This window comes from Salmo salar, chromosome 22 (assembly GCF_965601325.2).
Source record: "Salmo salar chromosome 22, fSalSal1, whole genome shotgun sequence".
Lineage (NCBI taxonomy): Eukaryota > Metazoa > Chordata > Actinopteri > Salmoniformes > Salmonidae > Salmo > Salmo salar.
Genome location: NC_138312.1, coordinates 16,490,816 through 16,516,359, shown reverse-complemented (window position 1 = coordinate 16,516,359; position 25,544 = coordinate 16,490,816). Strand labels below are relative to the sequence as shown.

General features: G+C 41.6%; 1 protein-coding gene across 15 annotated transcripts in view; it reads right to left on the bottom strand.

Annotated features, from left to right (window-relative positions):
* Positions 1-1,951: 1,951 nt before the first annotated feature.
* LOC106582854 (forkhead box protein P1-B) overlaps positions 1,952-25,544 on the bottom strand; it is a 140,372-nt gene continuing 116,779 nt past the window's right edge. For 10 of the 15 annotated variants that reach the window (XM_045705055.2, XM_014166388.3, XM_014166387.3 and 7 more), the window contains 9 exons: positions 19,479-19,566; positions 17,124-17,207; positions 13,407-13,617; positions 13,175-13,251; positions 12,343-12,444; positions 10,074-10,243; positions 9,689-9,758; positions 9,290-9,456; positions 1,952-6,561 (listed from right to left, as the gene is read on the bottom strand). In XM_045705055.2, the coding sequence (XP_045561011.1) occupies positions 6,423-6,561; positions 9,290-9,456; positions 9,689-9,758; positions 10,074-10,243; positions 12,343-12,444; positions 13,175-13,251; positions 13,407-13,617; positions 17,124-17,207; positions 19,479-19,566 (1,108 nt within the window). In that variant the 3' untranslated portion in view covers positions 1,952-6,422. Of the gene's footprint in view, positions 6,562-9,289; positions 9,457-9,688; positions 9,759-10,073; positions 10,244-10,580; positions 10,703-12,342; positions 12,445-13,174; positions 13,252-13,406; positions 13,618-17,123; positions 17,208-19,478; positions 19,567-25,544 lie in introns of all 15 variants that reach the window. The other 5 variants (XM_014166390.3, XM_014166392.3, XM_014166397.3 and 2 more) reach the window with 2 other exon arrangements.

The window sequence follows — 25,544 nt, the reverse complement described above, 5'->3', positions numbered from 1 at the left end:
TCACTGTTGACGCTGAGACTGTGTTTTGCGGGTCCAATAGAAGTAAATAGGATGACTGGCTAATCGGCCCGTTGGGTTTCACTGAGGTTGGTTTGGCTCAAGTCATAGAATATCTCTATGCAACTCTAGTAAGCTTTGTTCACACTGCAGGCCTTAATTCTCAAATCAGTTTCATTTTTCAAATCCGTTTTGGAATACTGACTGTTTGGACATTTAAGCAATAAAGCCTGAGGGGGTGCGGTATATGGCCAATATACAAGGGCTAAGGACTGTTTTTTGCATGACACAACGTGTCATGATATACCATGGCTTTCAGCCAATCAGCATTCAGGGCTTGAACCACCCAGTTTATAATAACATACAATTGACACTTTGATTTGCGTTTGGAATAATGAAAGTTGGGTTGTTTTGTGTTCTGTTTACATTTATGTATGAGATTGTAATAGCAGTTATTTTGTGATTGTATGATCAAAAAAGTATATTATTTTATACTAATACAATTGCTCAGAGAAAGAGGTGGGGGATCTTTAATGATATGGGCTATTTTGCTTCCACTTGTCCTGGGGCCCTTGTTAAGGTCAATGGCATCATGAACGTTACCAAGTACCAGGACATTAAGCCAGAAACCTGGGTGCCTCTGCCAGGAGGCTGACTCTTCCAGCAAGATAAACCCAAGCACACATCAAATCCACAAAGAAATGGTTAATTGACCACAAAATCTACATTTTGCAATGGCCATCTCAGTCTCCAAACTTGAACCCCATTGAAAACCTGTGGTTTGAATTGAAGTGGTCATTCCATAAGCACAGACAAAGTATATCAGATCTGGAACGATTATGGAGGAATGACCTAAGATCCCTCCCAATGAGTTCTCCAATCTCAAAAAAATGTTCAGAAAAAGGCTCAGTGTCGTAATCCTCGCAAAGGGAGGGTGCTGAAGTATTGAAAACAGGGGATCCAATCATTTTGACACCTATCTTTTTGAGATTGTTAAACAAAATCTATTTCTCTGAGCAATTGTATTAGTATAAAATAATATAATTTTTCCATTTTGTTGAGCATACAATGTAGCTCAGTATTTTGATTATTTATCAAGAGATCCCATCATTGTGGAGCCGACTGTACTGTTTATTACTGGAGATACAACATGGAAATGCAGGACCCCAAATGCTAGATAAAATATTGCCAGCAAAAAGATTGGTCATGATTTTATATTGTTTCTATTAAATCTTGTCTTTCAATGGCTTTAATTAATAATATACTTGTGACATTTATGTATAGGAGCAATAAGCTAAGCGAGAAACAATTTATGTCACCTAAAGCTTTTCAACGAATCAATGCAGCTATTTGTAATTGCTTGTTTCACAAGATTAAAAGTGCTTAGACTTGATCTCTGTCTCCTGTTTTGTGGCCAACATGACCTGTGCTTCCGTCATAAAAAAGCAAGTCTTGGTCATCAGCGTTAATTCCCGTCAAGAAATCCATATCGCTAATATTTCTGGAATTTTAATGCAGTTACAATTTATAGCTTATCAAATGCTGTTACCTAAATTGATGTTAGAACAGTTTAACTGTCTCTTTTTAATTACAAGATAATTTAATGTTGAGGCTGATTATGATAGTGGTGGTCCTTATCACAGACCCAGAAGTCCTGCAGAAGGTGACAAACAGGCCTGTATCTGTGACAATCTAACCTACACAAATAAAAACATAGAAAAATTGTAATATCATTGTATACTGTAGGTGCAATCGCTGTGGGGAGATTTTTGGAGTATAAAGTACCCATTTGCTATGGCAAGATAACATGAATAAATAAATGATCAAGTGGCCTTTTTCGTTTGCTGCGTCCTGCGTTGGTACATATGAACAAGGCAACTATGATTTCAGTATTTTTTTGTATGCAGATCCCTACCATGTCAACCAAGTAAGAAATGACTTCAGGAAACAAACATGAACAACCAGCATTTTATTGCATTTTTAGAATGCTTACGTCAGTTATCGAGACTGACTGTACAACAGAATATTCTGCATCAGACAGACCAGGAATGATGAGGAGATTACAGACTGATGATAGAGGTGATGAGCAGAATATTTAGTTAATAAACAGAAAACTACAGACTACAGCTTCAACAGAGAACTAACCTAACTGCTGAAACATTAAAGCACCGTGACAGCTGCTCTGCCGTACCCTCTTCCCTCCCTCCCTCCCTCCGCCAGAGGCACGGGTTGAGAGGACGATGGTACAACACAGTGGTGAACGACAGTGGGGTGGATCATGATTGATGGAACCGTGGCAAATTAGCATGGCCACAAGTGTCTTGAGGGGGAATCTGATGCCACCTACACAGAGCACAGCAAGGTCAAAAGGTTACTCGACTTGGGTTGATATTTCTTGTTCAAAATTCAACATACAGTATATCAAGGACGAGTGCAGTCTGACTCACATCAAACGTTTAACCTTTAACCTTTGTGCTCCACTTAAGACTGCTACCTGATGTGCTTGGCTTTACTTATCATGAAAAAATAACAGTTGAGATAAAAATATAACAAAAAAACGGTATGTATTTCACCTAATGATGATGGACTGATGATGATGACATCACTGATGATGTATGTATGAATTAATCGATTCCTCCGGAATAAAAACAAAGCATTTAACAAATACTCTCTACATCTTGGCACTGCATATTTTTCTTATTTTTCCTATTAGTTTCATATAAAATATCATTAGATTGATACACCCTTATATTATTACTGACCACTTAACTATTATTTCTCATCTCTGTGACCCTGGATTTAGTCATGCAAGATACCTCAGTCTTGTAGAGGAAATATACCTGTCTGCCCTTTCTCCGAGCAGTAATGTTTAACATATAGCCACAGAAGGCAGTGGTTGGACCATCAAAAGGAAGTATCAAAAACAGCTTAACACAAGGAAGAACAAAATCTGTACAAAATCCTTAGGTCAATGATAACAGAGAAAAGTCTGTTTTCTATTTTACAGTTTAAAATCCAAAATCTGGGATAATCCCCCACCCTGCCCCGCCCATCTCGCACAGATGTCTGCATGTATGACTTTTTAAAGCAAGGATTACTAAGTAAAATACATTTGCAGTACAGTTTTCTATTCCAATACATACAGCAATTTTTCAAAGCTTTTTTTTATAGTTAACACAAAGCAGTTGTGATAAAGCAAAAAGAATAACACACATGTATTTTTGATCTTTGAAAGAAACAAGCAAAGAAAACGACAAGAAAAAGACACAAGGCTATACTAACAACCTACTGCTGTAAAACCCACGACCAAGCGACTGACAATAGATTGTGAAAAACAGGATCAAATAAAGTTAGGTGATTTCTTCATGAAAAAAGGCCTGAGGTTTGGATTGATTTTGCAAAAAGGATGTGAGACCCTCAAGATTAACAAGCTCAAATGTAGTATTCTTTATCAGTTTTTTTTTCCTTTAAAAAAATATTTTTTCACTCACTACAGTTTTAGACTACACATGCAAGACATACAACTAAATTCAACTGAGTGAAAAACATTTTTTCCTCTTAATTTAATCATTCCCTATAGGTTTGAACTGAGGTCTGTGTACTAACAATTTTCTCATGCTGTTATCTTTAGTAATGTCAAGCTACACATGCTGCGAATGTTCTAATCTACCAGCTTTCCCCCCTTTAGAATACCAAGCAAATCAGCAAAAGACTGGCTTTGGATGAGATCGAGTTGTTCTCACGATCCCAGTCCGGCTGTTACTGACCCATCCCACAGCTGCCTGCTATTGGATATTAAATACATTTTCTGAAAACCACAGATTGCCCTTTTCATTAGTAACAGGAAATGCATGATGAAATGTTCAAATAACTGCCATAAAAGTACCTTGTACCCAGCTTATTAGTTGACAGGAGTGTTTTTTAATATAAAAAGTAATACGTTGACAGAAACTAAACACAATCATAAAGCCTTGCCAATGTTAACAAAGAACAGTAGAATCCCGTCAAGGTAGCAGGACTCACTAAAGAGTGGCATACAATCGTTGGAAAGGGTACAAATTCATAAAGAATAAAAAATTAAACAAAATATTTAATCATTGTGTGGTCCAGTTGAAATATAGAATCCTTTTCACATTGTTCTCTGCAAAGCTCTCCTGTCTACTGGCAAATCAGCATCGTTATTATCATCATCTCCTTTTATCCATCCCCTTATGTTGCACAGTAATCTGCTGCTGATAGATGGACAGAGTGATCCCTTTCCCTCTCATTGGTCCAAAGACCATGCTCCCCTAATTTGGTCATAATGTTTGTCTGACTCTGCATCTCCCTTGAAGTGTTGGTCACTGCAAAGACCTGCAGCTACTGTACTCGTCAAGACAGCCCTTTGGCTTTAAAGGTGATGACAGTCCGACTGCTTGAGGAGCGCCCTCTCTAATCAATGAGCCATTGGCTTGACAAAGCTGAGACTATACTCCATCAATAGATCCTGTCACAATCCAATGGGAGACAATGGAGGATATTTGGCCTTATCTGCTATTGCATGAAACAGAGAACATCGTTTTTACTTTGTAGTTTATCTTTGGTAGTCACAGAACAAGATATCCGACACATCAACAACTAAATACAAAAGTAAAACTAAAAACTGAAATAATAATAATAAATAAAAAATGCAAAGTGGTTGCAGTCTTTAAAAAGTCCTTTTTCTGAGTCTTTGTACGAGCATATTCCGTTTCATATCAATATACCAAACCTAGGATCAAGCCCATTTGTGTTAAGCCTCACAGCGCCACAGTCCCTGCATCAATCCCATTCACTCTATTGCAGGGCCTACATCACTACTCTGACTTGGTCATTGGGTTCTGCTGATGTTGACTTCTGAAGGAACCAGATCATCAGTTCCCTTGTGTAAGGGTGGGCGTCTGGGGCCGTAACATGGCTGACAAATACTGGAATGAAGCAATGATCAGGTCTTATTGCCCATTTTGGGATTATCCCTAAATTAAGGACATTAATATTTAATCTGATGTGTGTAATTATTAATAATCACTCAAAACTGAGAGAGCCAACTGGTCATGCATATGGTAAAAAACATGACAACTATAGGGAATGCACTTTGATATCTTCAAGCATGGCCAAACAATCCCTCCATGAGTGAAATTACAGTGTGGAAAACTAGACACGTTTGATCTACGATGACAGTTGTCTTCAGGAATCACAATTAGTTGGTCTAAAATATTATCTTTGTCCTGCACACCTGACATTTCATTTTCTTTCTAAAACTGGGAGCTTGCGAATGATCAGAAATGTGGATGCAGCTAACATGCACTGCCGTGAAGGGCTGTTCTCAAATATCATTTCATGAGGGTAAATCATAACCTGCATGATTTCTCTGTCATTCATTCCCATCTTAAATGAAACTTCATTGATGCGCGGAGAGAGCCTTCATTACAAGTAGTGCATTGCGGATGGACTTCATGAGCTTGGGGGTGGATGGGGTGGGGATGGGCTACATGTCAGGGAGGTGGCATTCTGAAGCATGTGGAATAAATGACAGAAAAATACTACTTGGTATTTTGACATTCTGCTTCATGTAAAAAAACAACAACATGGAGACAACATGAAAGGAAATCATATAAACATTCATCAAGTGCTGACCATACAGAATCTCCACAGCATGGGCATGAGGTCTGATCACTTACAGAAATCAAATGCGATAAAGAGCAATGTACAATGAAAAAGACATACATTTATATTTTAAACCCCTCGCCCTCAAAACACGCCAAAAAACATCCTTCCCACCCTAGATGGAAGCAAACCAATGAAGTTTTGAAGGCAGTGACCATGAACAAAATATATACACACACACATAGTGTAAATTAAATGTCAGTCAATATCTCTTTGAGTTTATGGGCATATGTGTGTGTGGGTGTGTGTGTGTGAGAGAGAGAGAGAGAGAGAGAGAGAGAGAGAGAGAGAGAGAGAGAGAGAGAGAGAGAGAGAGAGAAAAAGACAGAGAACCCCTCAGCAGTCCGTGCTCAGTGTGGTTGAGTGGCTGCATGCAGTCCATACTGGCTGCACAGTGCAGGTCCAAGTCCATCCTGGATTTGAAATCACCACACTGACCAAGAAGTCCCCAGTACCAAACATGTCCATCCAACGCAGGTTGAGTAGAAATTTCTTTTTTTTTTTCTTCATATTTTCGTTCACTTAAACCAAAAACTAGATATAAATCAAAAATACTCCCAAGTGAGATGTATTCTCGTTCTTGTGTTTTTCACTATGTATTTAATGGCACTAAAAGTCAATTGGAAACATTTGATAGCTGTCATCAGTGGGCTGAGACTGCAGTCTTGTATCTGTGTTATCTGTGACGTCGTGGCATCTCACAGATGACTAAGGTTAGTTCTGCCTCTGGGGGCCTGGCCTTACAGCATGTCATCGTGGCCCTGGTCGTCATCGTAATCTCTGTGGTGACCGAAATCTGGACTGTGGTTGGCCGTCATCACAAGGGAGAGGGGGCCTTCGTGGTCCTCCGGGTCCAGCGGTTCCTCTTTAATGTGATGCCTGCGTGGAAACAGAACACAAACAGACAGGGGATGGTCCAGTTAGTTTATCTTTAGCTGGTTAAACCCTTGTTGAACCTTTCATTCTCTCTCGAAAACAGAATCACAGACATGTATTGATTCAGAAATTAGAAACAAAAACAAATGAATGGCTCTAATGAATCTCTGAGAGGGGCCTCACTGGGCTGGGCTTGATGATAATTTCACCTTCCTTTGAGGTATTCCAATCCCAGGAAACCGGCAGGCTTTATTTTCATAGCAGCTGACAACTGGGTATTCACTTAGAATTGATAAATGAGGAAGATTAACAACGTGCGACGGGGAGAGAGAAGAATGGACTCTGCGGAGGGAGCGAGTGGGGGGTTTGTCAGGCTCCTGGTGGTGGTGGATCAGTGGCGTGCTGTGTGTTCCTCTTCCTACTCGTTAACATGCACAACCTGCGAGGCGGGTCTCCAGAGGATGACCCCGAGCCAGCTTCTATCATTAATCAACTTCAAGCAAACACAGCGACCAGACACCGCTATACATGCTTTAAACTCCAAAATTAATGCATATTTTCACCCAAGTGTCAATAAGAGAAGAAAAGCACTGGCAGGAAGGCGCGAGAGCAGAGCAGAAAGGCACACTCAACACAACATTGTGATAAGAAACAGAGCCCTTACGAGAATAATAACGCTGTCAGTTGTAAACAAGGCAAAACATGAACCCAGCCCACTGCCTGGGCAAAGGAGGCGCTAAAGAGATGAGATCTGCCAAATTCTCATTACAGAAACACTGCAGGAATAAAGCGCACGGGAAGGAGGCTCCACAGGCGCAGAGAGGAGGGAAAAAGGTAATACATTATGAGCAGCTGCGGGATATTTCCCCTTTTTCTAACCATTTCAATTGTTATTTTTAGAAATCGACACACGGAGTCAAATATCGATATAATATCGTTCAAAAATAATATGGCGATGTGTAACTGTATACATTTATTTCCCCCATCACTATATATCAGTACGAGATGCTGAGCTCATTTTGACCAGCGACCAGTAACATGCATGTTCCAGATTTATTTACCCACAAACGTTACACAAATTAGATTTATTTACCCACAGACTTGAAAACAAGTTCAACACAAACGAGCTGACAAAACAGGGAGAAAAGTAAAGTCAGCTTTTCTATTGGTTTCAGATCAAAGTAACTCCACAAGTCACATCGCCTCAGGTCTCAATCCCTAGCTGCAGGGCAAACATGAAATTGTTATTATTATGCTATTGAACTGCATGCTGATTCCACACTCTGCTTTTAATTAGCTGGCTGAGGCTGGATACCTGATTATAGTCATCCAGTAAAATAGAACAGCCCCTGTTTTCCTCTCTGTGTTAAAAGCCTAACTCTGTCTAACACCATGCAGGGCTCTGAGATAGGCAGCTGGTAAACACATGTAAGGCCTGGGCCACTCCATAGTCAGCCTGATGTCTGTACACCAGGTGAAGAGCTGTGAGCCAGGTTTGGTTCGGGTGGGACGAGGATGTTGCGAGTCTGTAGATTGTGTGAGGTGCATCTCTTGGAGGACAGAGAGGAGAGAGGGAGCCGGCTTGAGAGCGATAGAGGGTGCTAGCTAGTAAACCTGAACGTTTGTTTGAAGGCGTGCTGCTTCATAGAAGATAGAAGAAATGTGGCGCTGCGCAAACGCACTGAAGTTGAACGCTCTGACGGATTTTGTACTCGTATAAAGCTTATCCACACGGAGTAATTGTGAAAAAGCTCAGAATATGGGTTTAATCAGCCTCAAGATAAAGAGAGGGAGAGAGACACAGGCAGCCTTTGGGCCAGCACACCCATCCTGTCTCTGCCTTTCCTGTTCCAGAGCGATGCCCAAAGCTATGTTCACAGTGATTAGGGATGGCACTTTTCTCCATTTCGCCACAAGCTCAATACTGCACCTTTTTGTTTTCCGGCACAACTTCCCTCTAGCTCTGATGTTTTACAGGGCCATCCCTAAATCTAGCAGAGCTGCACATTGGTGGTCTGCCCCACATCTGGAAACGATGCTGCCTGCCCCATATTATTTTAGGCTTCAAACAACTTAGCAGACACTCCTATACAACAAGTGAATAGGGAACTGCGGTTTCCAGGCCAACCACAGCTTTCCTACATGGGAATCTTGGACTATTTCTTCTAGAATAATTATGCTTTTTTGTTGTTTTTCTTTCGACGGCTCAGAGGGTTCTGAACGTGTTGGAGCTCATGTTTCAGTGTGGAGGAGACAGCAGCTTTGTCACTTTGCTTTCTGGCATTTTGTAAATATTTTAATCAATTGAAGAGGTGATTATGGCTGGACTCAGCAGATGGCAGGACACATTTTTGAACCGTAATAAAGAAGAGTTTATAAACCTCGTGTTGAAATAACAGAGGGCTCCGGACTTCTCTTCCCGGCCTTGAAACCTTCCAGAAGGTGCAGTTTCCATTTTCAGGGAGGGCTGTAGCCACAGTCCTGGCCCTGACCCTTCATTCAACTGCGCCAATATCATCCTCTCTTTATTCATAATCCTTTTTACCACTGTTCATTTATATAACATCTGACATTTAATATCAAATTCTAAAGCATTTGGGTGGATATTTAAATGTTCCATCAAAATCCATTATATTTGGGATCTATTTGAATCAGTGGTGACCAGCTGAAACTCTTTCCTTTCCTCCAGTCTTAAACAAATACTGTAGATAAAAAGTAAGCAGCCACTCACATAGCTGGCAAGGGAGAGCGTCCTGGACTGCTGTCACTGCCGTTGCTGTTTCCATGGTCCATCGCTCCGTTCATCTCCTCTCGGATGGCATTCGCCAGGGAGTTGAGGGTGGGACTTCCAATGGAAGCAGTAGTGTATAGAGGTATGTTGTTTTCTGCCATTGAAGCCTGACAAGCATGCACAGTGTTAAAACAGTGAAACGGAAGAAAACTGTCAGCACTTTTCAGCCTGCCAACCCACCACCCGTACATCCAAAACAAGGAAGAGTGACCAGGAATAGGAGGTGGACACAGTGTTATGTTTATTATTTCCTGACTTTCTTTCCCTCACAGTAAAAGGTTAAAAGGTAAAGTAGTGAACGCCCAGAGAGCTTGAGACTGAGTCAGTATTCACATTTACCTGGAAGGCTGCAGAGAGAGCTGGCCCATAACCCAAGCTGGTCTGGATGTTCTTCACTAATGCTGGACTTCTGCAGAAAACAACTTTAGTTTAGAAAATGCTCATCATTCATTTAATGCAATCCATGCAATTTTATCAATCCCCAAAAGCACACAGAATCATTTCAATTCATTGTAAGGAAGACAAAACAGGTTGATGAAAGCAGGTTGGGTAAAAGCCTGGTGTATGATGAAAGAGCTGAACACAGAGGCATTGATGGGAACACAGAGGCATTGATGGGAACACAGAGGCGGAGCATGCAGGAGGTGGGGTGGGGGGGTGGGGTGTGGGGGTCTGGGGGAAGTTGGGGGTCAGGAAGCAGAGTGGGCCAGGCGGAAGTGCTTACTGTACGAGCAGCTCATCAAAGTTCTCATCAGCGGTGTATTTCCGAGGGCGGCCTCGCTGTACGTGGCGGCCGCGTTTAAACTCCTCATCATCAACAGTCCAAAAGGACCCAAACTCATCCTCTACTCTCACAAAGCACTTATGCAGGGAAAGGTTGGTGCGAATGGCACCCTGAGCAGGAGACAAGCATCAGGGCAGCCAGATGCAGACGCAGTGATCACAACAACACAGGGACAGATAGACAGAGGGACAGACAGACCAACACCAGTCACAGACAGAGGGACAAGGGAGGAGAGGGAGATGATCAAAATGAAAATAAGCACAAGCCAATGTGGGTTATGGTTACACCACCAGGAGTAGAACACGGAAAGCACGGGGGATGCTGCACACTAAAGCAAACAGCGACTTTGGGGGACATCGTGGCACGCAGACAATGACATGGAGCAGCCTCTTCCCATAGATCCACAACCAGACAAACGCCAGAGTCGGCCAGAGATGGCAGACCTACCCACTGATCTTTTGTGGCCTTCTCTTTTGGAACTCTAGTTCATCCACTGTCCACACAGCCCCTTTAACGTTTTCTACTCGCACAAAACACTTGTGAAGACTAAGATTATGCCGGACTGCGTTCTGCAGTTGGTGTAAAAAAGAGAAGGGAGAGAAAAATTCTATCAACACAAGAAAATGTCTAATAATGAACCATTTCATTTCAGAGAAGAAACATTTAGACAGAGACATGATAGAACCTGGACATAAATACAGTACATTCTTTCAAGTATCAGTGATCTATTGGCAGTAGACTGCCAAAAGTTTCAAATGACAAAAACATTGTGGAAATATTTTCCAGTTACTATGGCAATACAGTTTCATTTCATCAACATCCTTTTAAAATACCTTTCATAGAGCTTGAATTTATGATGAGCCATTTGAGAAGAGCCTACTGTAAGTCCTTGATAACAACAACCCAAACTGAACAAAGACCTTGATCAAATAAACCAGTCTGTTTGGTTTGTCAGTTTCAGTTATGACCTTACCTACAATTGAACATTAATGGAGAAGACACATTTCCAAAAGCTTCAGCTTGTGGGTTATATGATAAGCTTTTTCACAAGACCATTTGCAGAGTATGCGGGTTACTTTTCTTAAAGTGACAATCAGCAGCAGTTGAAACAATAACAACATGCTTTCCCCGCCACTGTTTCGGAAAAAAAGCTGAGGGATGAGGCTGTAGAATCCAAAGACAGAGCTATGGATACAAACGGTGACCATCCATGCCATCAAAATAGTTTTAACCATGTTTTGACATGTGTTTGTTGACATTTATTTGGTTTAAAATATGCGTAAAATAAGCTTATATTTTGGGTTCTGATGGGGTACCACAGTTAAACTAAGCTCATGAGGCATTTATAAGTTACATTATTTAAGAATCAATGGGTACATATCATTAATTTATAAGTCCAAAAATGGACGTAACAACTGCAGATTGCCCTTTTAAATAAACCAATCACTGACACATGAGATTGGAACTCTGTATACGTATTGGCCCTTTGTCATCTGAGTGCTTTATTGAGTGTGTGTGCGTGTGTGTGTGCATGCATGCCTCTATGCAGGAGTGTTTCACAGTGTGGGATTTGGTGTTTATAACTCCAATGTGCCCCTATGGTAGGGCTGTCAGCAGTTAAAGAGAGAGGACAGTGAGCTGTGTTGGGGGGCTCAGGGGTTTATTCACAGCTGCACTGTGGATACGCTACACTACAGCCCTCCCTGCCTTATGAGGGTAGCCGTCAATGCTTCATCACTCTCTTTTCTTTTACTCCTCAGCTTCTCCTTTGGTTTTAGTCTACCCTCTCTTTCTAACCCCTCTCTTTTTCTGTCTCTGTTTGTCTGCCTGTGTGTGTGTGGCCCAGTGGAAAAGGTGCTCTCAGTTTAAATTCTGTGGGAGTGTCTCAGCCAGGAGTCCCTGGCAGCACAGTAGGGAGTTAAACCAATTCCACCCACTACCAAAAACATCTCCAAATATTAGGTGGGGATTTTATTTTACAAGAATGCACAATTTCCCTCATAATTCTTCTGCGAGGTTACAGACAGTGTTTGTGTTAGGGGTGGCTCTATTCGGATAGAATAAGCGGGCAAAGTTATGAATTGGGTAAAGACTCATTCATTGCATTTAAACTTGATACATTTGACTATCATTTAATTCCACAAGATCAACACAACAGTCCCTGCCCTTTATATTAGTCTAAGGAAGTCAAAGTGAAGAGTGATTTTACCTTCCATGTTGCGGCGTTGCGCCTGAAATATGCAAACATTCGTGTGAACCAGTTGTAAATTTCATTTAGTGTTAGCTGCTTTTCCGGTGATTCAAGGATAGCCTGGAAAAAGAGACAGAAACAACATTTAACATTTTGTTCCCTCTGAAAAACAATCAATTATTCACAAGTGGCATGCAGGTTGTGTGTGCTCTCCTGAAAGAACACAGACTACAGTTCATCGTCTGTCCGTGTGATGATGTGGACGATGTGTACCCTCTCGCTTTGTTTATGGAACACTGTCTGGTTCCCATTCAAATCTCACAATTTGAATATATTTCTTTTGTCAGTGTAAATGGAGGGAAGCAAAAACATTTCTCAGGCAGATTACAGGCCAGCAATTATGCCAGGCTTAGATAAATTCCTGAGATCACAGATTACTGCGGGCTGGACGATAATTGACTGGCCATCTTAAAACAGGCTCATCCCTACTGTTGTGTGAAATTAATTTCATAATAATCACATCCACTGTAATGCTTAATCAAAAGCAAATGTTATTTCTGGCCGTTTTTTGGAGTCCCGAGTGCATTCTTGTACTCATTTGCAGATGGTTAATCTTCTGCTACGCGTCTAAATTGTATTTGAAATTTAACAAGGAAGGGAGAGAAAAAAAAAAGCTGAAAATAAGCAATCTGTGTCTTGGCTGAATATTTATCTACTGCGTGTTCTGCTAACGACAGAAGCCACTGAAGCAGATTAAAGGCCCTATTCCTTTAAATGACAGATTAAATACATTGCAAGTTACCAGCTCAGGGAAGTGCAGAGCGGAGGCATCCGACCAGAGGATCCTTACCTGGCGTATAAGTGAGGCATATGTGAAGGGAGGTCTGACTTCAGCATTCATGTAGAACTCTTTGTTCTGGACAATATCTGTACAAAGGGAGCAAACACAGCATACAGACGAACATAGAGAAAGGCCATAGTCAGTAGCTATTATAGATACATTTGTAGTCTGATAGATTTGAAATTGTATGTGCGCGTGTGTGTGTGTGTGTTTATGTGTGTGTGGTATATGCGTCCAATACCTGGAGAAATGGGCATGTTGTACTTGTCAGAGTAGCGCCGGCGCATGGGCCCCACGCTGTGGTGGAGGCTGTTGGGGGTGATGACGGAGTAGGCCTGGGACAGGGGCGTCAGGGGGGCCGTGGGGGTGGTTGGGGTCTGGGGCAGGCTCAGAGGGGGCGAGGCCTCAGGGGGGGCTGTTTTGGACAGGGTGACGTTGGACACCAGGTTGAGCTGGGAGGGAGAGTAAACAAAACAACACAGACAGACAGACAGACAGACAAAAGCTCGTTAATTACCCAGCGTCTCAGATGCCTCATTGGCTAGGCTGATCGCAGCTCTAATTATGGGCAACCCTGAGGATGATCCGTGAACGTTCGCTAAACGTTTAGAAAACAACCGAGGAGTCCTGCCCATGCTCTCTCCACCTCCCGTCTCCTACTCCTCTAACGGCTCAGCTCCCTGCTCTCTGTTTTCTTCCCTTTGTTTCATCTGCTGGCATCACATCCGTGGCGACTGGCGAGGGGAGAAGGGCGGCCTAACAGCCCTGACAAATGACAATGTGATTCTTACCTACCGCTGAGCAGCTACTAATAAGCCACGGAAAGGAAGCGGCCAATCTGGGCTAATTACAAGCTGAAATTGTATTGTAAGGACTCTAATTAGGAGATGCTTATGGAGGTGATCTGATGATTAAATGCTGTATCTGAATGACCCCATCACCTGGGCTACGCTGTCTGGCGCAAGATGGACCCCAAATATTTGGTAGAGAGGGAGAATGAGAGGGGTTGCTTTTCTGTCAAGGGTGGGGGTGTGGGGAGGGATATTAGTAATAATGGCTACAAGGTAAACGAATTAAGCCAAGTGCTCCGAACGTATACCATGGCTTCCAGCAGCTGTGGCTGCTTCCAAAGTCTGCCAAGCCTCCACACTGGAGCAGCAGTCAAGTGGAAAATTCTAGTCTGACCCATTGCTCCAGCTATTAATTTGCAGGAAAGCTAATGACACATATACATATTCGCACAAAATTGTTCTAATTGCTCATTTGCCAAAGGAGGCCAGTTTCCAAATTAAACATGACTTCAGTCTGCAAGGAAAGAGGGGAGGAAAAAACAGAGAGAGAGAGAGAGAGAGAGAGAGAGAGAGAGAGAGAGAGAGAAAGAGAAAGAGAGAGAAAGAGAGAGTGGGCAGGAGGCGTCTCATCTTTGACAATTATTTGTGGATTGTGCTAACAAATTAATGAAATGCCAACGCTGTCAATTGCTTTGGAGGTATCAGTTGTCTAAGTTCAGCTGATAATGATTGTGGGTTACAGTGGAGACGCAGGGCTTGCAGGTAAAAGTGAACAGACAGTGTTTAACATCTCACCCCCCCACATGGATCCTCCACGGCCACCCAATTACCACAACCCTATTAGCAGTCATTACCACCGAGATGGCCCCACATGATAGACAGGTATATAATAAAGAAATCTGGGGCTGCCTGCACGGCTGGCACCACCGCTATATTTATCCTTGACATGACATTGACTTAACGAGGTTACGGCTAGTGTGATTTTTTTGAATGAATTGTAGTCTGTGTATTTGTATTCATTTGCATTACACTTGCTAAAACATGGAAATTGTGTCTGTTTTTTTTTTCTGCATCAATGGAGATGTGTAAATACAGCATGTAATGTTTATTAAGAATTCTGAGGCCAGAATATGCCTTTTGGCAGAGGTCTACACAAATAATGTGTTACACAATTACTGTAAGCACATAAATGTATACGGTACATTCACTACTGTACGAGGGTGTTATTCTAAATCAAGGGCCAAATAAATCACACTTCGGTTGGTTGTTTTCTGACACAATACTATCAATAGACTTATTTTCCTGTGGATTAGCAGTCTTTGTTTCATGTTTCATCCATATTCCCCAGCCAAAAACAGTGAGTGGCCCTCAACAATAGGCCAGACAGCCTGGTAATAGCCTGGCCTTTGTTTCCCTCAGCATTTGGGCTCACTCCAGTGCAGAGACAAAATGAGACTTCAGACAGAAATTAATGAAATGGTAATTGGTGATCTAATTATACTGGCTTTGACTTGCCAAGCTGCTAAAGAAAATAAACAAAAAAGTCCCTCCTTAATTATGTACTGCGAAAAGGTCAGACTTCTGACGAGAATGCTTAGTGACACCAACTACAAACACCCACCCCCACGCCCACACAAAAACAAACACGCACACACACGCACACACACAGATTGTTTATGCACTGTATTCTTCAGCTCTTTGAAACTTTTTTTTTTTTTTTAAAGCTCATAGGAATAAATTAAATTATATTCAGTTGACACTGTGTATGTACAGTATAGATCTATGTGTTAAGTATTTAATTAGGACTAACTGTAAAATAGTAACTGTAAAATGCAGGCTGTTCTCTGTCGTGACTGAATGTTTTTTCTCCCATCAACACCCACTCCCTGAACAGTCTATAGTCTAAAGCCTGGTCTAACTCTGAGGTCAGCTCCAGCTCTAGTCTAACTGAGAGCTCCAGCTGGGACTCTGACCTGTGGGATTCCCCCACTGATCCAGCCACCGAGCCACACCACGACTAGACACATTTATCATTGCATATCAGTGCAGCTACCAGCATGCACTGCACCACCGCTGGAGAATGCAGGATATGTATTTATTTGAATAAAAGCAGCACTGGTCTGGTACCCAACCTCCAGAGCTTTAGCACAGAGCCCTGACACAGCCATTCCTACTGGCCCTGGGGAGAGGTAGAGAAGTCAAGATGCTATCTGCTGCCCCAGCCACTTTTCATATACAAATGTCCCTGTGACAGGCACTCGTTCTGAAGCCTAATCTACACAATCAGTGTGTGTGACAAGAGGCAAAGCTCCGACAAGCAGCCTATTGTCACATCTCCAGGCACTTTATGTTGACTGCCTGCCTTCCTGCCTGCCTTCCTGCGCTGTGTGGAGCGCCGTACAGAGACTCTGCCCGTCAATAGCTCCAGACTGACTGTAAATAAATGATTGAGGCTTTGAAAGGAACTTGTCAGAGGAGAGGTTCTCTCTGTGTGTGTGTGTGTTCCTCTGTGTTCAGCCCAGCAGTGTAATGGCCCTCATGCCTTTGGCACTATGAATGAACTGTCACAATGACTGAACTATGGTAATGGCGCTCCTTCTTATACATGACAAAATAGCAGTACGCTGTATTTTAAGTGGTACCCCTGTAAGACAAGGATTAAACAGTAAGTTATATCGTGACATGATGACATAACAGACATGGTGTTATGGTCCGAAAAATGTGTCAAGATAAGGAATTGAACAGCCATCACGATTGCTCTTAATTTGAGAAACATGTTGTATTTCTGAAGCTTATTTGGTGGAATCCCCAGGATACCATCTTCACAACCAATTGAAGACGTTGAGGAGATTTTTCAGTTTCAAAGAAAGGTCTATATTTTACCACGCTACAGAGGTCTATGGTGTCGGCTCATACCGACACCAGTTCAGCCACCACTGACCGCTGGTACCATGTGTTCTGAGTTAATCATCAGAGCAAAATAGAATCGGGGATGTCAAAATATGTGACCAAAACATTATTTAGTGCTCCTCTCAAGTGAGCAGCTGCTTTCGTTTAGCAGATACATAAAGAGATGAGGAAATGCATTAATACATATAAGTGTGGCAATTAGACAAGTGAGAGAAGAGGAGGACGGAAAACAGGCACATGGTAGAGAGTTTACTCACTGGCTGTGGGGCGGGTTTGGGCTCCGTGGATTTGACGTGGAGATGCGTCATCATGGCTTGCAGACGCTCTTTGTCTTTCGCTAGCTGTAATGAGAAGGGGAAAAAAACAACCATTAAATCCCTTATGAACAAAATCTAATATAATCCAATGCATTATGTTGTTTCTCACTGTATGTCATATATGTACATTGTTTATTTAATGTGCTGCTCTGATTATAAACTTTGGTGTATTTTGATACCTTAAATGTTCATGAACAAGTCTATCTGGCGATGTCTCTTCTTCAAGGTTAAACTATACTCTAGGTCCCATTGCCAATAACAAACCCTGGATCTGCCTACCTGTCCTAAACTGTCCACTCTGTCTTACAGTAGCTGCCAGGTCACATTATAGAGATATGCTGGGTTAGGGGGAGGAATCAGGATGTGTCTGATAAACACACACACCGAGTTGCTCTCAATGATACACGCAACCAGAGCGGAAATAATAAGTAAGATGGTAGTGTTGTGAAACGCTTAACTGAACTTGTAACCTCGTCGTTCGAGGTTAAAATTCTGTTAATCGTCATTGCGTTTGTAACTATGATAAATGGTAGTACAGTTGAAGTCGGAAGTTTACATATATACTTAGGTTGGAGTCATTAAAACTTGTTTTTCAACCATTCCACAAATTTCTCGTTAACAAACTATAGTTTTGGCAAGTCAGTTAGGACATTTACTTTGTGCATGACACAAGTCATTTTTCCAACAATTGTTTACAGACAGATTATTTCACTTATAATTCACTGTATCACAATTCCAGTGGGTCAGAAGTTTACATACGCTAAGTTGACTGCCTTTAAACAGCTTGGAAAATTCACGAAAATGATGTCATGGCTTTAGAAGCTTCTGATCACCATCCCAACGGTGAAGCACGGGGGTGACAGCATCAGGAGGGACTGGTGCACTTCACAAAATAGATGGCATCATGAGGGAGGAAAATTATGTGGATATATTGAAGCAACATCTCAAGACATCAGTCAGGAAGTTAAAGCTTGGTCGCAAATGGGTCTTCCAAATGGACAATGACCCCAAGCATACTTCCAAAGTTGTTGCAAACTGGCTAAAGGACAACAAAGTCAAGGTTTTGAAGTGGCCATCACAAAGCACTGACCTCACTCCTATAGAGAATTTGTGGGCAGAACTGAAAAAGCGTGTGCGAGCAAGGAGGCCTACAAACCTGACTCATTTACACCAGCTTTGTCAGGCGGAATGGGCCAAAATTCACCCAACTTATTGAGGGAAGCTTGTGGAAGGCTACCTGAAATGTTTGACCCAAGTTAAACAATTTAAAGGCAATGCTACCAAATACTAATTGAGTGTATGTAAACTTCTGACCCACTTGGAATGTGATGAAAGAAATAAAAGCTGAAATAAATCACTCTCTCTACTATTATTCTGACATTTCACATTCTTAAAATAAAGTGGTGATCCTAACTGACCTAAGACAGGGAATTTTTAATAGGATTAAATGTCAGGAATTGTGAATAACTGAGTTTAAATGTATTTGGCTAAGGTGTATGTAAACTTCCGACTTCAACTGTATATACATCATCGAATCCGTTATACATAAAAATGCCATTGATTACAATGCCTGCTTAGCAACAACAAAATACACAAAAACAACAGTTAATGGCATGGTTTGTTGTGTCTACCTTTCAGTTGTAATAAAATATGTTCAAACCGTCCCCAAAGGCACCTGGTTCCAGCCTAGAGGGCATTGGGACCAGTAGAGAGTGTTCAGACCACCTCTCCACAGCCCCTTACTTACGCACACTAATGGACCAAAATTGTGCCATCCCTTTTTCCATTAGCGCATACTTAATGTACATATGCATATTTTCCAGGGTCCCTCGTATGGACGAAGTGCCTATCAGACCACTCATAGGGAGGACGGCATTAATATTCCTTATCACTGTTATTTGTGAGAAATATTGTACCGTATCTTTCTGTTCCAATAAACCTAGTAGACACTGAGGAAGCCCATCGTTGGCTGCTGCCTGAGCATTTCAAGAAGTGTTTTATTGTTGGTGCCAAACAGTTTAAAGTCATAAATAACCTTAAAACCCAGTAAAATTCAAAATGTAATTATCTTCTCTACTTAGCCCCGGAGCCCTTCATATATCTTTGCCTGGCTGTCATGCATACATAACACATTTTTAATGACTGGTTACTCACAAATGTACAAAAGCATTTTATTCTTCCACCCCCCTCAATGTGTGACCCATGGTTCATATTTGCGAGACAGGGGGAGGGCAGTAGACAGAGGAAGTGTCAGGAAAGGAGCCACACATATTTGGCGAAAACGAGAGACAATACCTGTAGTTCCAGCTGCTGTACGACCTGCATTTGCACCCGACATTGGGCTGTGCTCCTGTCGTCCAGGGCGTGCTCATTGTTGAGATGCCTGAGAGAAAAGATAAAAGAGAAAACAAAGATTCTCAGCTCAGTGTGTCTTCACATGGTTTTACTGCAGCCTTTTATACAATTTGACACAAATCCTATAATTCTTTATGTGATTACGTGATCTAGTAATTCCTTTGTATGGGTACTGTGGGAATAAAGTAGAAATGGTGAACACACATACAGATAATAATGAGTAAATACTGTGCAGATCCAGAAATATAAAACTACCCTAATATTACCAGGATTTATATAACAATATCTGCATATCCTGAAAAGGAATTATTTAAGCAAAGAAGAAAGGAATCCATATTTCATGAGGTGGCCATATCGGCTCAAACTTAACTTCATAGATAAGAAAAATGACTTAAGAATTTCAGGTTGGATTAATTTAGTAAATTATACAGTGCTTCACTGTGCAACCTTTCTTTTCGAAGATGGCACCATGCCTTTCTGGTTGGCACATTCTCCTTATTTTGGTGGCTTTTTTAGTTAATTATGTCATCAAGATGAAGAGAAGTCAAATGAAGCCAGGCGGAAAGGCAAAGGACAACAAGAAGAAGAGAGATGGAATCTGTCACAAACTTGAATTATGAATATAATTATGCATGATTATTTTATACTGCGAAGATGTTCTCTTTTCCTGCACGTTTTTACTAATCTAAATAAGTAGCTTGCCCGGCAGCAGACAGGATTTTTCCCGTGATTTATATAAAATGGTGGAGATAAGGTTCACGAGTGAAGGAAATATGATTGGAGGATTTTTATCAGCCTCCGCATGAATTACTGTTTGAAAATGCTTATGCAGGGGCATTTCATTAATCATTTAATCATAATCCGAGCAGGATGTTTGAACTGATTTCACAAATACCCTTTCATTTCACTACTTCATTATGCTCGCTAATGGATCCAATATATTATATATATCATAAATTATATCACATCTTCAGTGACCATGTAGGTCACTGTCACTAGGCATGCCTCTACGCGCTCACAGTGGCGCCGGCTGAGGGAGGAATGGTGTGCGACATGCCTGCCTTCTCAAATCCACTTTTTCTGTCATTTATTGCAAAAAGTAGCCAGACCTGACCGGGGCAGCAGCAATGGCAGGCCGGGCTGAAGTGATGGCCCAATAAATCTAAAGGCCACCCTGGCAGTTTTGTTATGGGCCGATTGCTTAACATACCGACAACACATTTGTGCATTAAAAAGCCACAGACACACACAAAACTGACATTATATGAAGGGAGGGGAAATTGATGGCATTCTGCTTGAATGTGAAGGTTTCTCTTTCAGAGGGCTATTTTCAACCTTGGGCACATTGATATAAATCTTTAAGGCAAATACACTGCTTTTCCGATGTCCCTGTTGTATATATATTTTTAAATAGTCTGTAATATATATTCAGTATTTTCAGTGTAATTATTTTGACAAAAAGACAGAATTGAAGGCATATCTGAAGAAAGCGTGAACGATAACCCTGGCTGCTGAAATCAATTCTGTCCACTCTCAGCTTCACATTTATCTGAATTAAATAAAAGGCCATTTAATTAAGTAGGTTGAAACCGGTAAACATTTCAGTACATCTTACAAAAAAAAAAAAAATAGGTAAAGACGTTTCAACTTCAATTTATTTAACCGGTATAGACCTCATTTTCAATGAAGGGTGACCTACGTGATGAGCTTTGGAATTTCTCTGTTCACGGAAGCCGTGCGCCTTGCTTCTTTTCATCCTTTGTTACATGAGATTTTTTCCCCTTCTAATGACATGGAGAGTCACAGTGCATAATTAATAGGAAATGAAATATTCAAATGGGCCCTAATGCAGCCCTGCGAAGAGCGTCTGGATACAGGGAGCTAGATGGGGATACGGGGAATTGACATCGAGAGAGACTATGAACGTTGGCATGTGTCACTTTCTGGACTTGAAATGAAGCAGATTTTAAAAGCTTTCTGGCAGGATGACAGTCCCTAATGTAAATTGCCACAATAAAACAAGTTAAATAGACATTCCTTACACAGTCAGCTTTTTACATATCATTTAGTGTGCCTTTCTTTTTCACTGGTTTTAATTATATACACTGGACCCACTACTTTGGACCAGCACTATGGCACATGTCCATATACTCTGTAGCTGATCATTGTGTACATTTTCATTTCTATTTTCATTGTTTTTAATAAAACTGTTTGCACATTGGGTCCAAACTGCATTTTAAATATAAGATATTGAAGAATATTGTTCAACGATTTTAAAATACATCTTTTAGGAGACCTATGTTGAGAAATATGAAGAACATTGTCTACAAAAGACATATACACCAAATAGCCTATTATTTCTTAAGCAATTCTCAGAGAGTGTTGAGGTGTGAGAGTCAGTTCGTTTTATGAGAGTGAGAGAGAGAGGCAGAGGGTGCAGCACTAGAGGGCAGTGCAGTGTTTCACTGGCTGTGACCTTTGAACGGCCACTAAAGAGGGGGTCCTGACCCTCATAAAAACACTGAGCTCTGCTACGATCCGGACCCCACCTCTCACAGCACTGAATTGAAAACAGGAATAGGATTTGGCCCTTTTTATTTATCGAGACAGTGCATGTAGGTATTCATGTTTTCTTTAAAAGACAGAATAAATACGCACACAGTTTAAAACAACATTTCAGCCCCGTGTTAGTTGTTACTATTGGCATGCCGAGCTGAAATCTGGTTGACGTTAGAGTCCTCCTCACCTTTCCCACTCTCCTACACAATGCTCAGTGTTCTGCTGTCTCTCACACACACTGTCTCCACTGTCTCCTCCAGGTCACTTCCAACATGTCTATGCGCCTGAACAATCATTTATAAAAGGTATTGTTAGCATATGCCTGATTTATTCATTGTTTTTATTTGTGGGGTATCAGTCTCTGGGTTTCATGTGGAAGTGCTTAAGGGTTTGAGAGTTAACACATTGGTGAGCTGCTTGCTCTCTCGCCTGCTGCTGTTACACAAAGACAGCTTTGTAGAGACTCTCTCCAAAGGTTTTCTTAACATGTTCCGAGCAGTTTAGGCAGGCAACTAAAGTAAACAAGATGTTGCCATGATAAAAACATTGCAGAGTGCACTAAAAGGCTTTTTTTGTAAGGAGAGCTTTACCAGGCACACAGATTTTAATTCCGCTCACTTCTATAAACAAAGCATGAGGCAATGTCAGAATACAATAAATAGTGATGGTTTGAAGGTGACACTCCCAAAACTGAAATGTGAAGGGGGAGGAAAATAGACACATTTTTTTGCTAATTTGTAATGTTAAGTCGAACAACTTAGTGAAAAATGTGTTAAAAACAGAGTAAAAAAACCCTGACTCAAATGTTCTGTTCTTTCTCTCAGTTCACATAAATCCAGGGTAGCTTACATTATTATCATAAAAAATGATCTCAAAGTGTTTGGCGGTGCTGTAAACACTTTAGGACACTTTTCAAAACAAACTTCTCTCAAAGTGACCAGCTGCATAGTATGAAATGAGAAGCCAAACACCGAGTAGGAACAGCAGAACTGCAGTGACTGTTAAGTCTCCACCTACTGTATCTTGTGAGGGACCTCTCTGTGCCCTGACTACTTGTTTTAGTTTAGACCCAGGATAATGGAAATGTGTCATATCTTGTTTAAAGTGCCACTAATCCGGGCCGACAGACACCCATTGATCTGCTGCCACAGCACAGATGTTTTCATCCTCTGTCTCTGTAGCCATGATGGTGTCATGTGTTGGATTACCCACAGAACACTGCACACGATGTTGATTAGTAAACCAGGGTCAGGCCTGGACAGGGGACGATACAGTACATCACAGGCCCAGGTGAGAGTGGATATGAATTAGAAGAAGAAGCCAAAAGACCCTGAGACTGATTCCTGTGTGGCTCAGTTGGTAGAGCATGGTGTTGCAAATGCCAGGGTTGTGGGTTCGACTCCCACGTGAGACCAGTATGAAAAAAAAGAAGATATATATGAAAATGAATGCACTCAGTACTATAAGTCGTGATAAGAGCATCTGCTAAATTACTAAAATGTGAATGTTTTTGAGGGTCCAATGGGCATGGTTATAATTGATGTTGTTGAGGAGTAAAACTACTGAATCTGAGACGTGAAAATAAGTTAGTTCTGGTGCTGTTATTAAGGCGTGATCTAAAGACACAGCTTCTTAGGCAAGTTTGGTGAGAGAGGCAGTGGAGAGACAAAAATAAAGACAGCAGAAGAGAAGAGAAAAGCAAACAGAGAGAGACAGAAAGAAAGCAAAAGAGAGACAGAAAGAGCTGAGTGAGGGAAGTGAAGGCACATACACCAATCCCTGTCCAGTGACAAGGGCAAACATGCGGAGCGCCCTGAGTGTCGGGTGCCCCAGATAAACATCCTCCCGTTGTTTGTTTGGGAAAAACGTCCAGAATCACCATGGGGACGGTACTTATCACAGGAATTAGAGGCCCCTACAGGGCCCAGTGGAGACCACACCCCAACACCCTCATAGAGAGGCACAACAACACACCCAACACGCACTCACACACATATACGCACGCACACGTACATGTCCATGCGCACAAATATACAAACACACACATAACAAACCGTTGCACCTGTAGTGGCACTTAGCCCCAGGGGAAACCTTAATCGTTCCAAGAAGAGGGCCAGACGCCCACAGGAACAAGACACTGGAGTAACATACAGTACCAGTCAAAAGTTTGGACACACATACTCATTCAAGGGTTTTTCTTTATTTTTACTATTTTCTACATTGTAGAATAATAGTGAAGACATAAAAACTATGAATTAACACATATGGAATCATGTAGTAACCAAAAAAGTATTAATCAAATCAAAATATATGTTATATTTGAGATTCTTCAAAGTTGCCACCCATTGCCTTGATGACAGCTTTGCACACTCTTGACATTCTCTCAACCAGCTTCATGATGAATGCTTTTCAACAGTCTTGAAAGAGTTCCCACATATGCTGAGCACTTGTTGGCTGCTTTTCCTTCACTCTGCGGTCCAATTCATTCCAAACCATCTCAATTGGGTTGAGGTCAGGTGATTGTGGAGGCCAGGTCATCTGATTCAGCCCCATCACTCTCCTTCTTGGTCAAATAGCCCTTACACATCCCGGAGGTGTGTTTTGGGTCATTGTCCTGTTGAAAAACAAATGACAGTCCCACTAGCGCAAACCAGAAGGGACGGCGTATCGCTGCAGAATGCTGTGGTAGCCATGCTGGTTAAGTGTCACCAGCAAAGCACCCCCACACCATCACACCTCCTCCTCCATTCTTCATGGTGGAAACAACACATGTGGCGATCATCAGTTCAACTTCTCTGCGTCTCACAATGACAAGGCGGTTGGAACCAAAAATCTCAAATTTGGACTCATCAGACCAAAGGACAGATTTCCACCGGTCTAATGTCCATTGCTCGTTTTTTGGCACAAGCAAGTCTCTTCTTCTTTTTGGTGTCCTTAAGTAGTGGTTTCTTTGCAGCAATTTGACCATGAGGGCCAGATTCACACAGTCTCCTCTGAACAGTTGATGTTGAGATGTATCTGTTACTTAAACTCTGTGAAGATTTTATTTGGACTGCAATTTCTGAGGCTGGTAACTCTAATGAACTTATCCTCTGCAGCAGAGTTAACTGCGGTTGATGGTTTTTGCGACTGCACTTGAAGAAACTTTCAAAGTTCTTGAAATTTTCAGGAATGGAATTTCAGGAAAATTTCTCTTTGCTTATTTGAGCTGTTCTTTCCATAATATGGACTTGGTCTTTTACCAAATAGGGCTATCTTTTGTATACCACCTCTACCTTGTCACAACACAACTGATTGACTCAAATGAGACCATTAACTACACAAATGCACTCTTACCACGCACACCTGTTAATTGAAATGTATTCCAGGTGACTACCTCATGAAGCTGGTTGAGAGAATACCAAGAGTGTGCAAAGCTGTCATCAAGGCAAAGGGTGGCTACTTTGA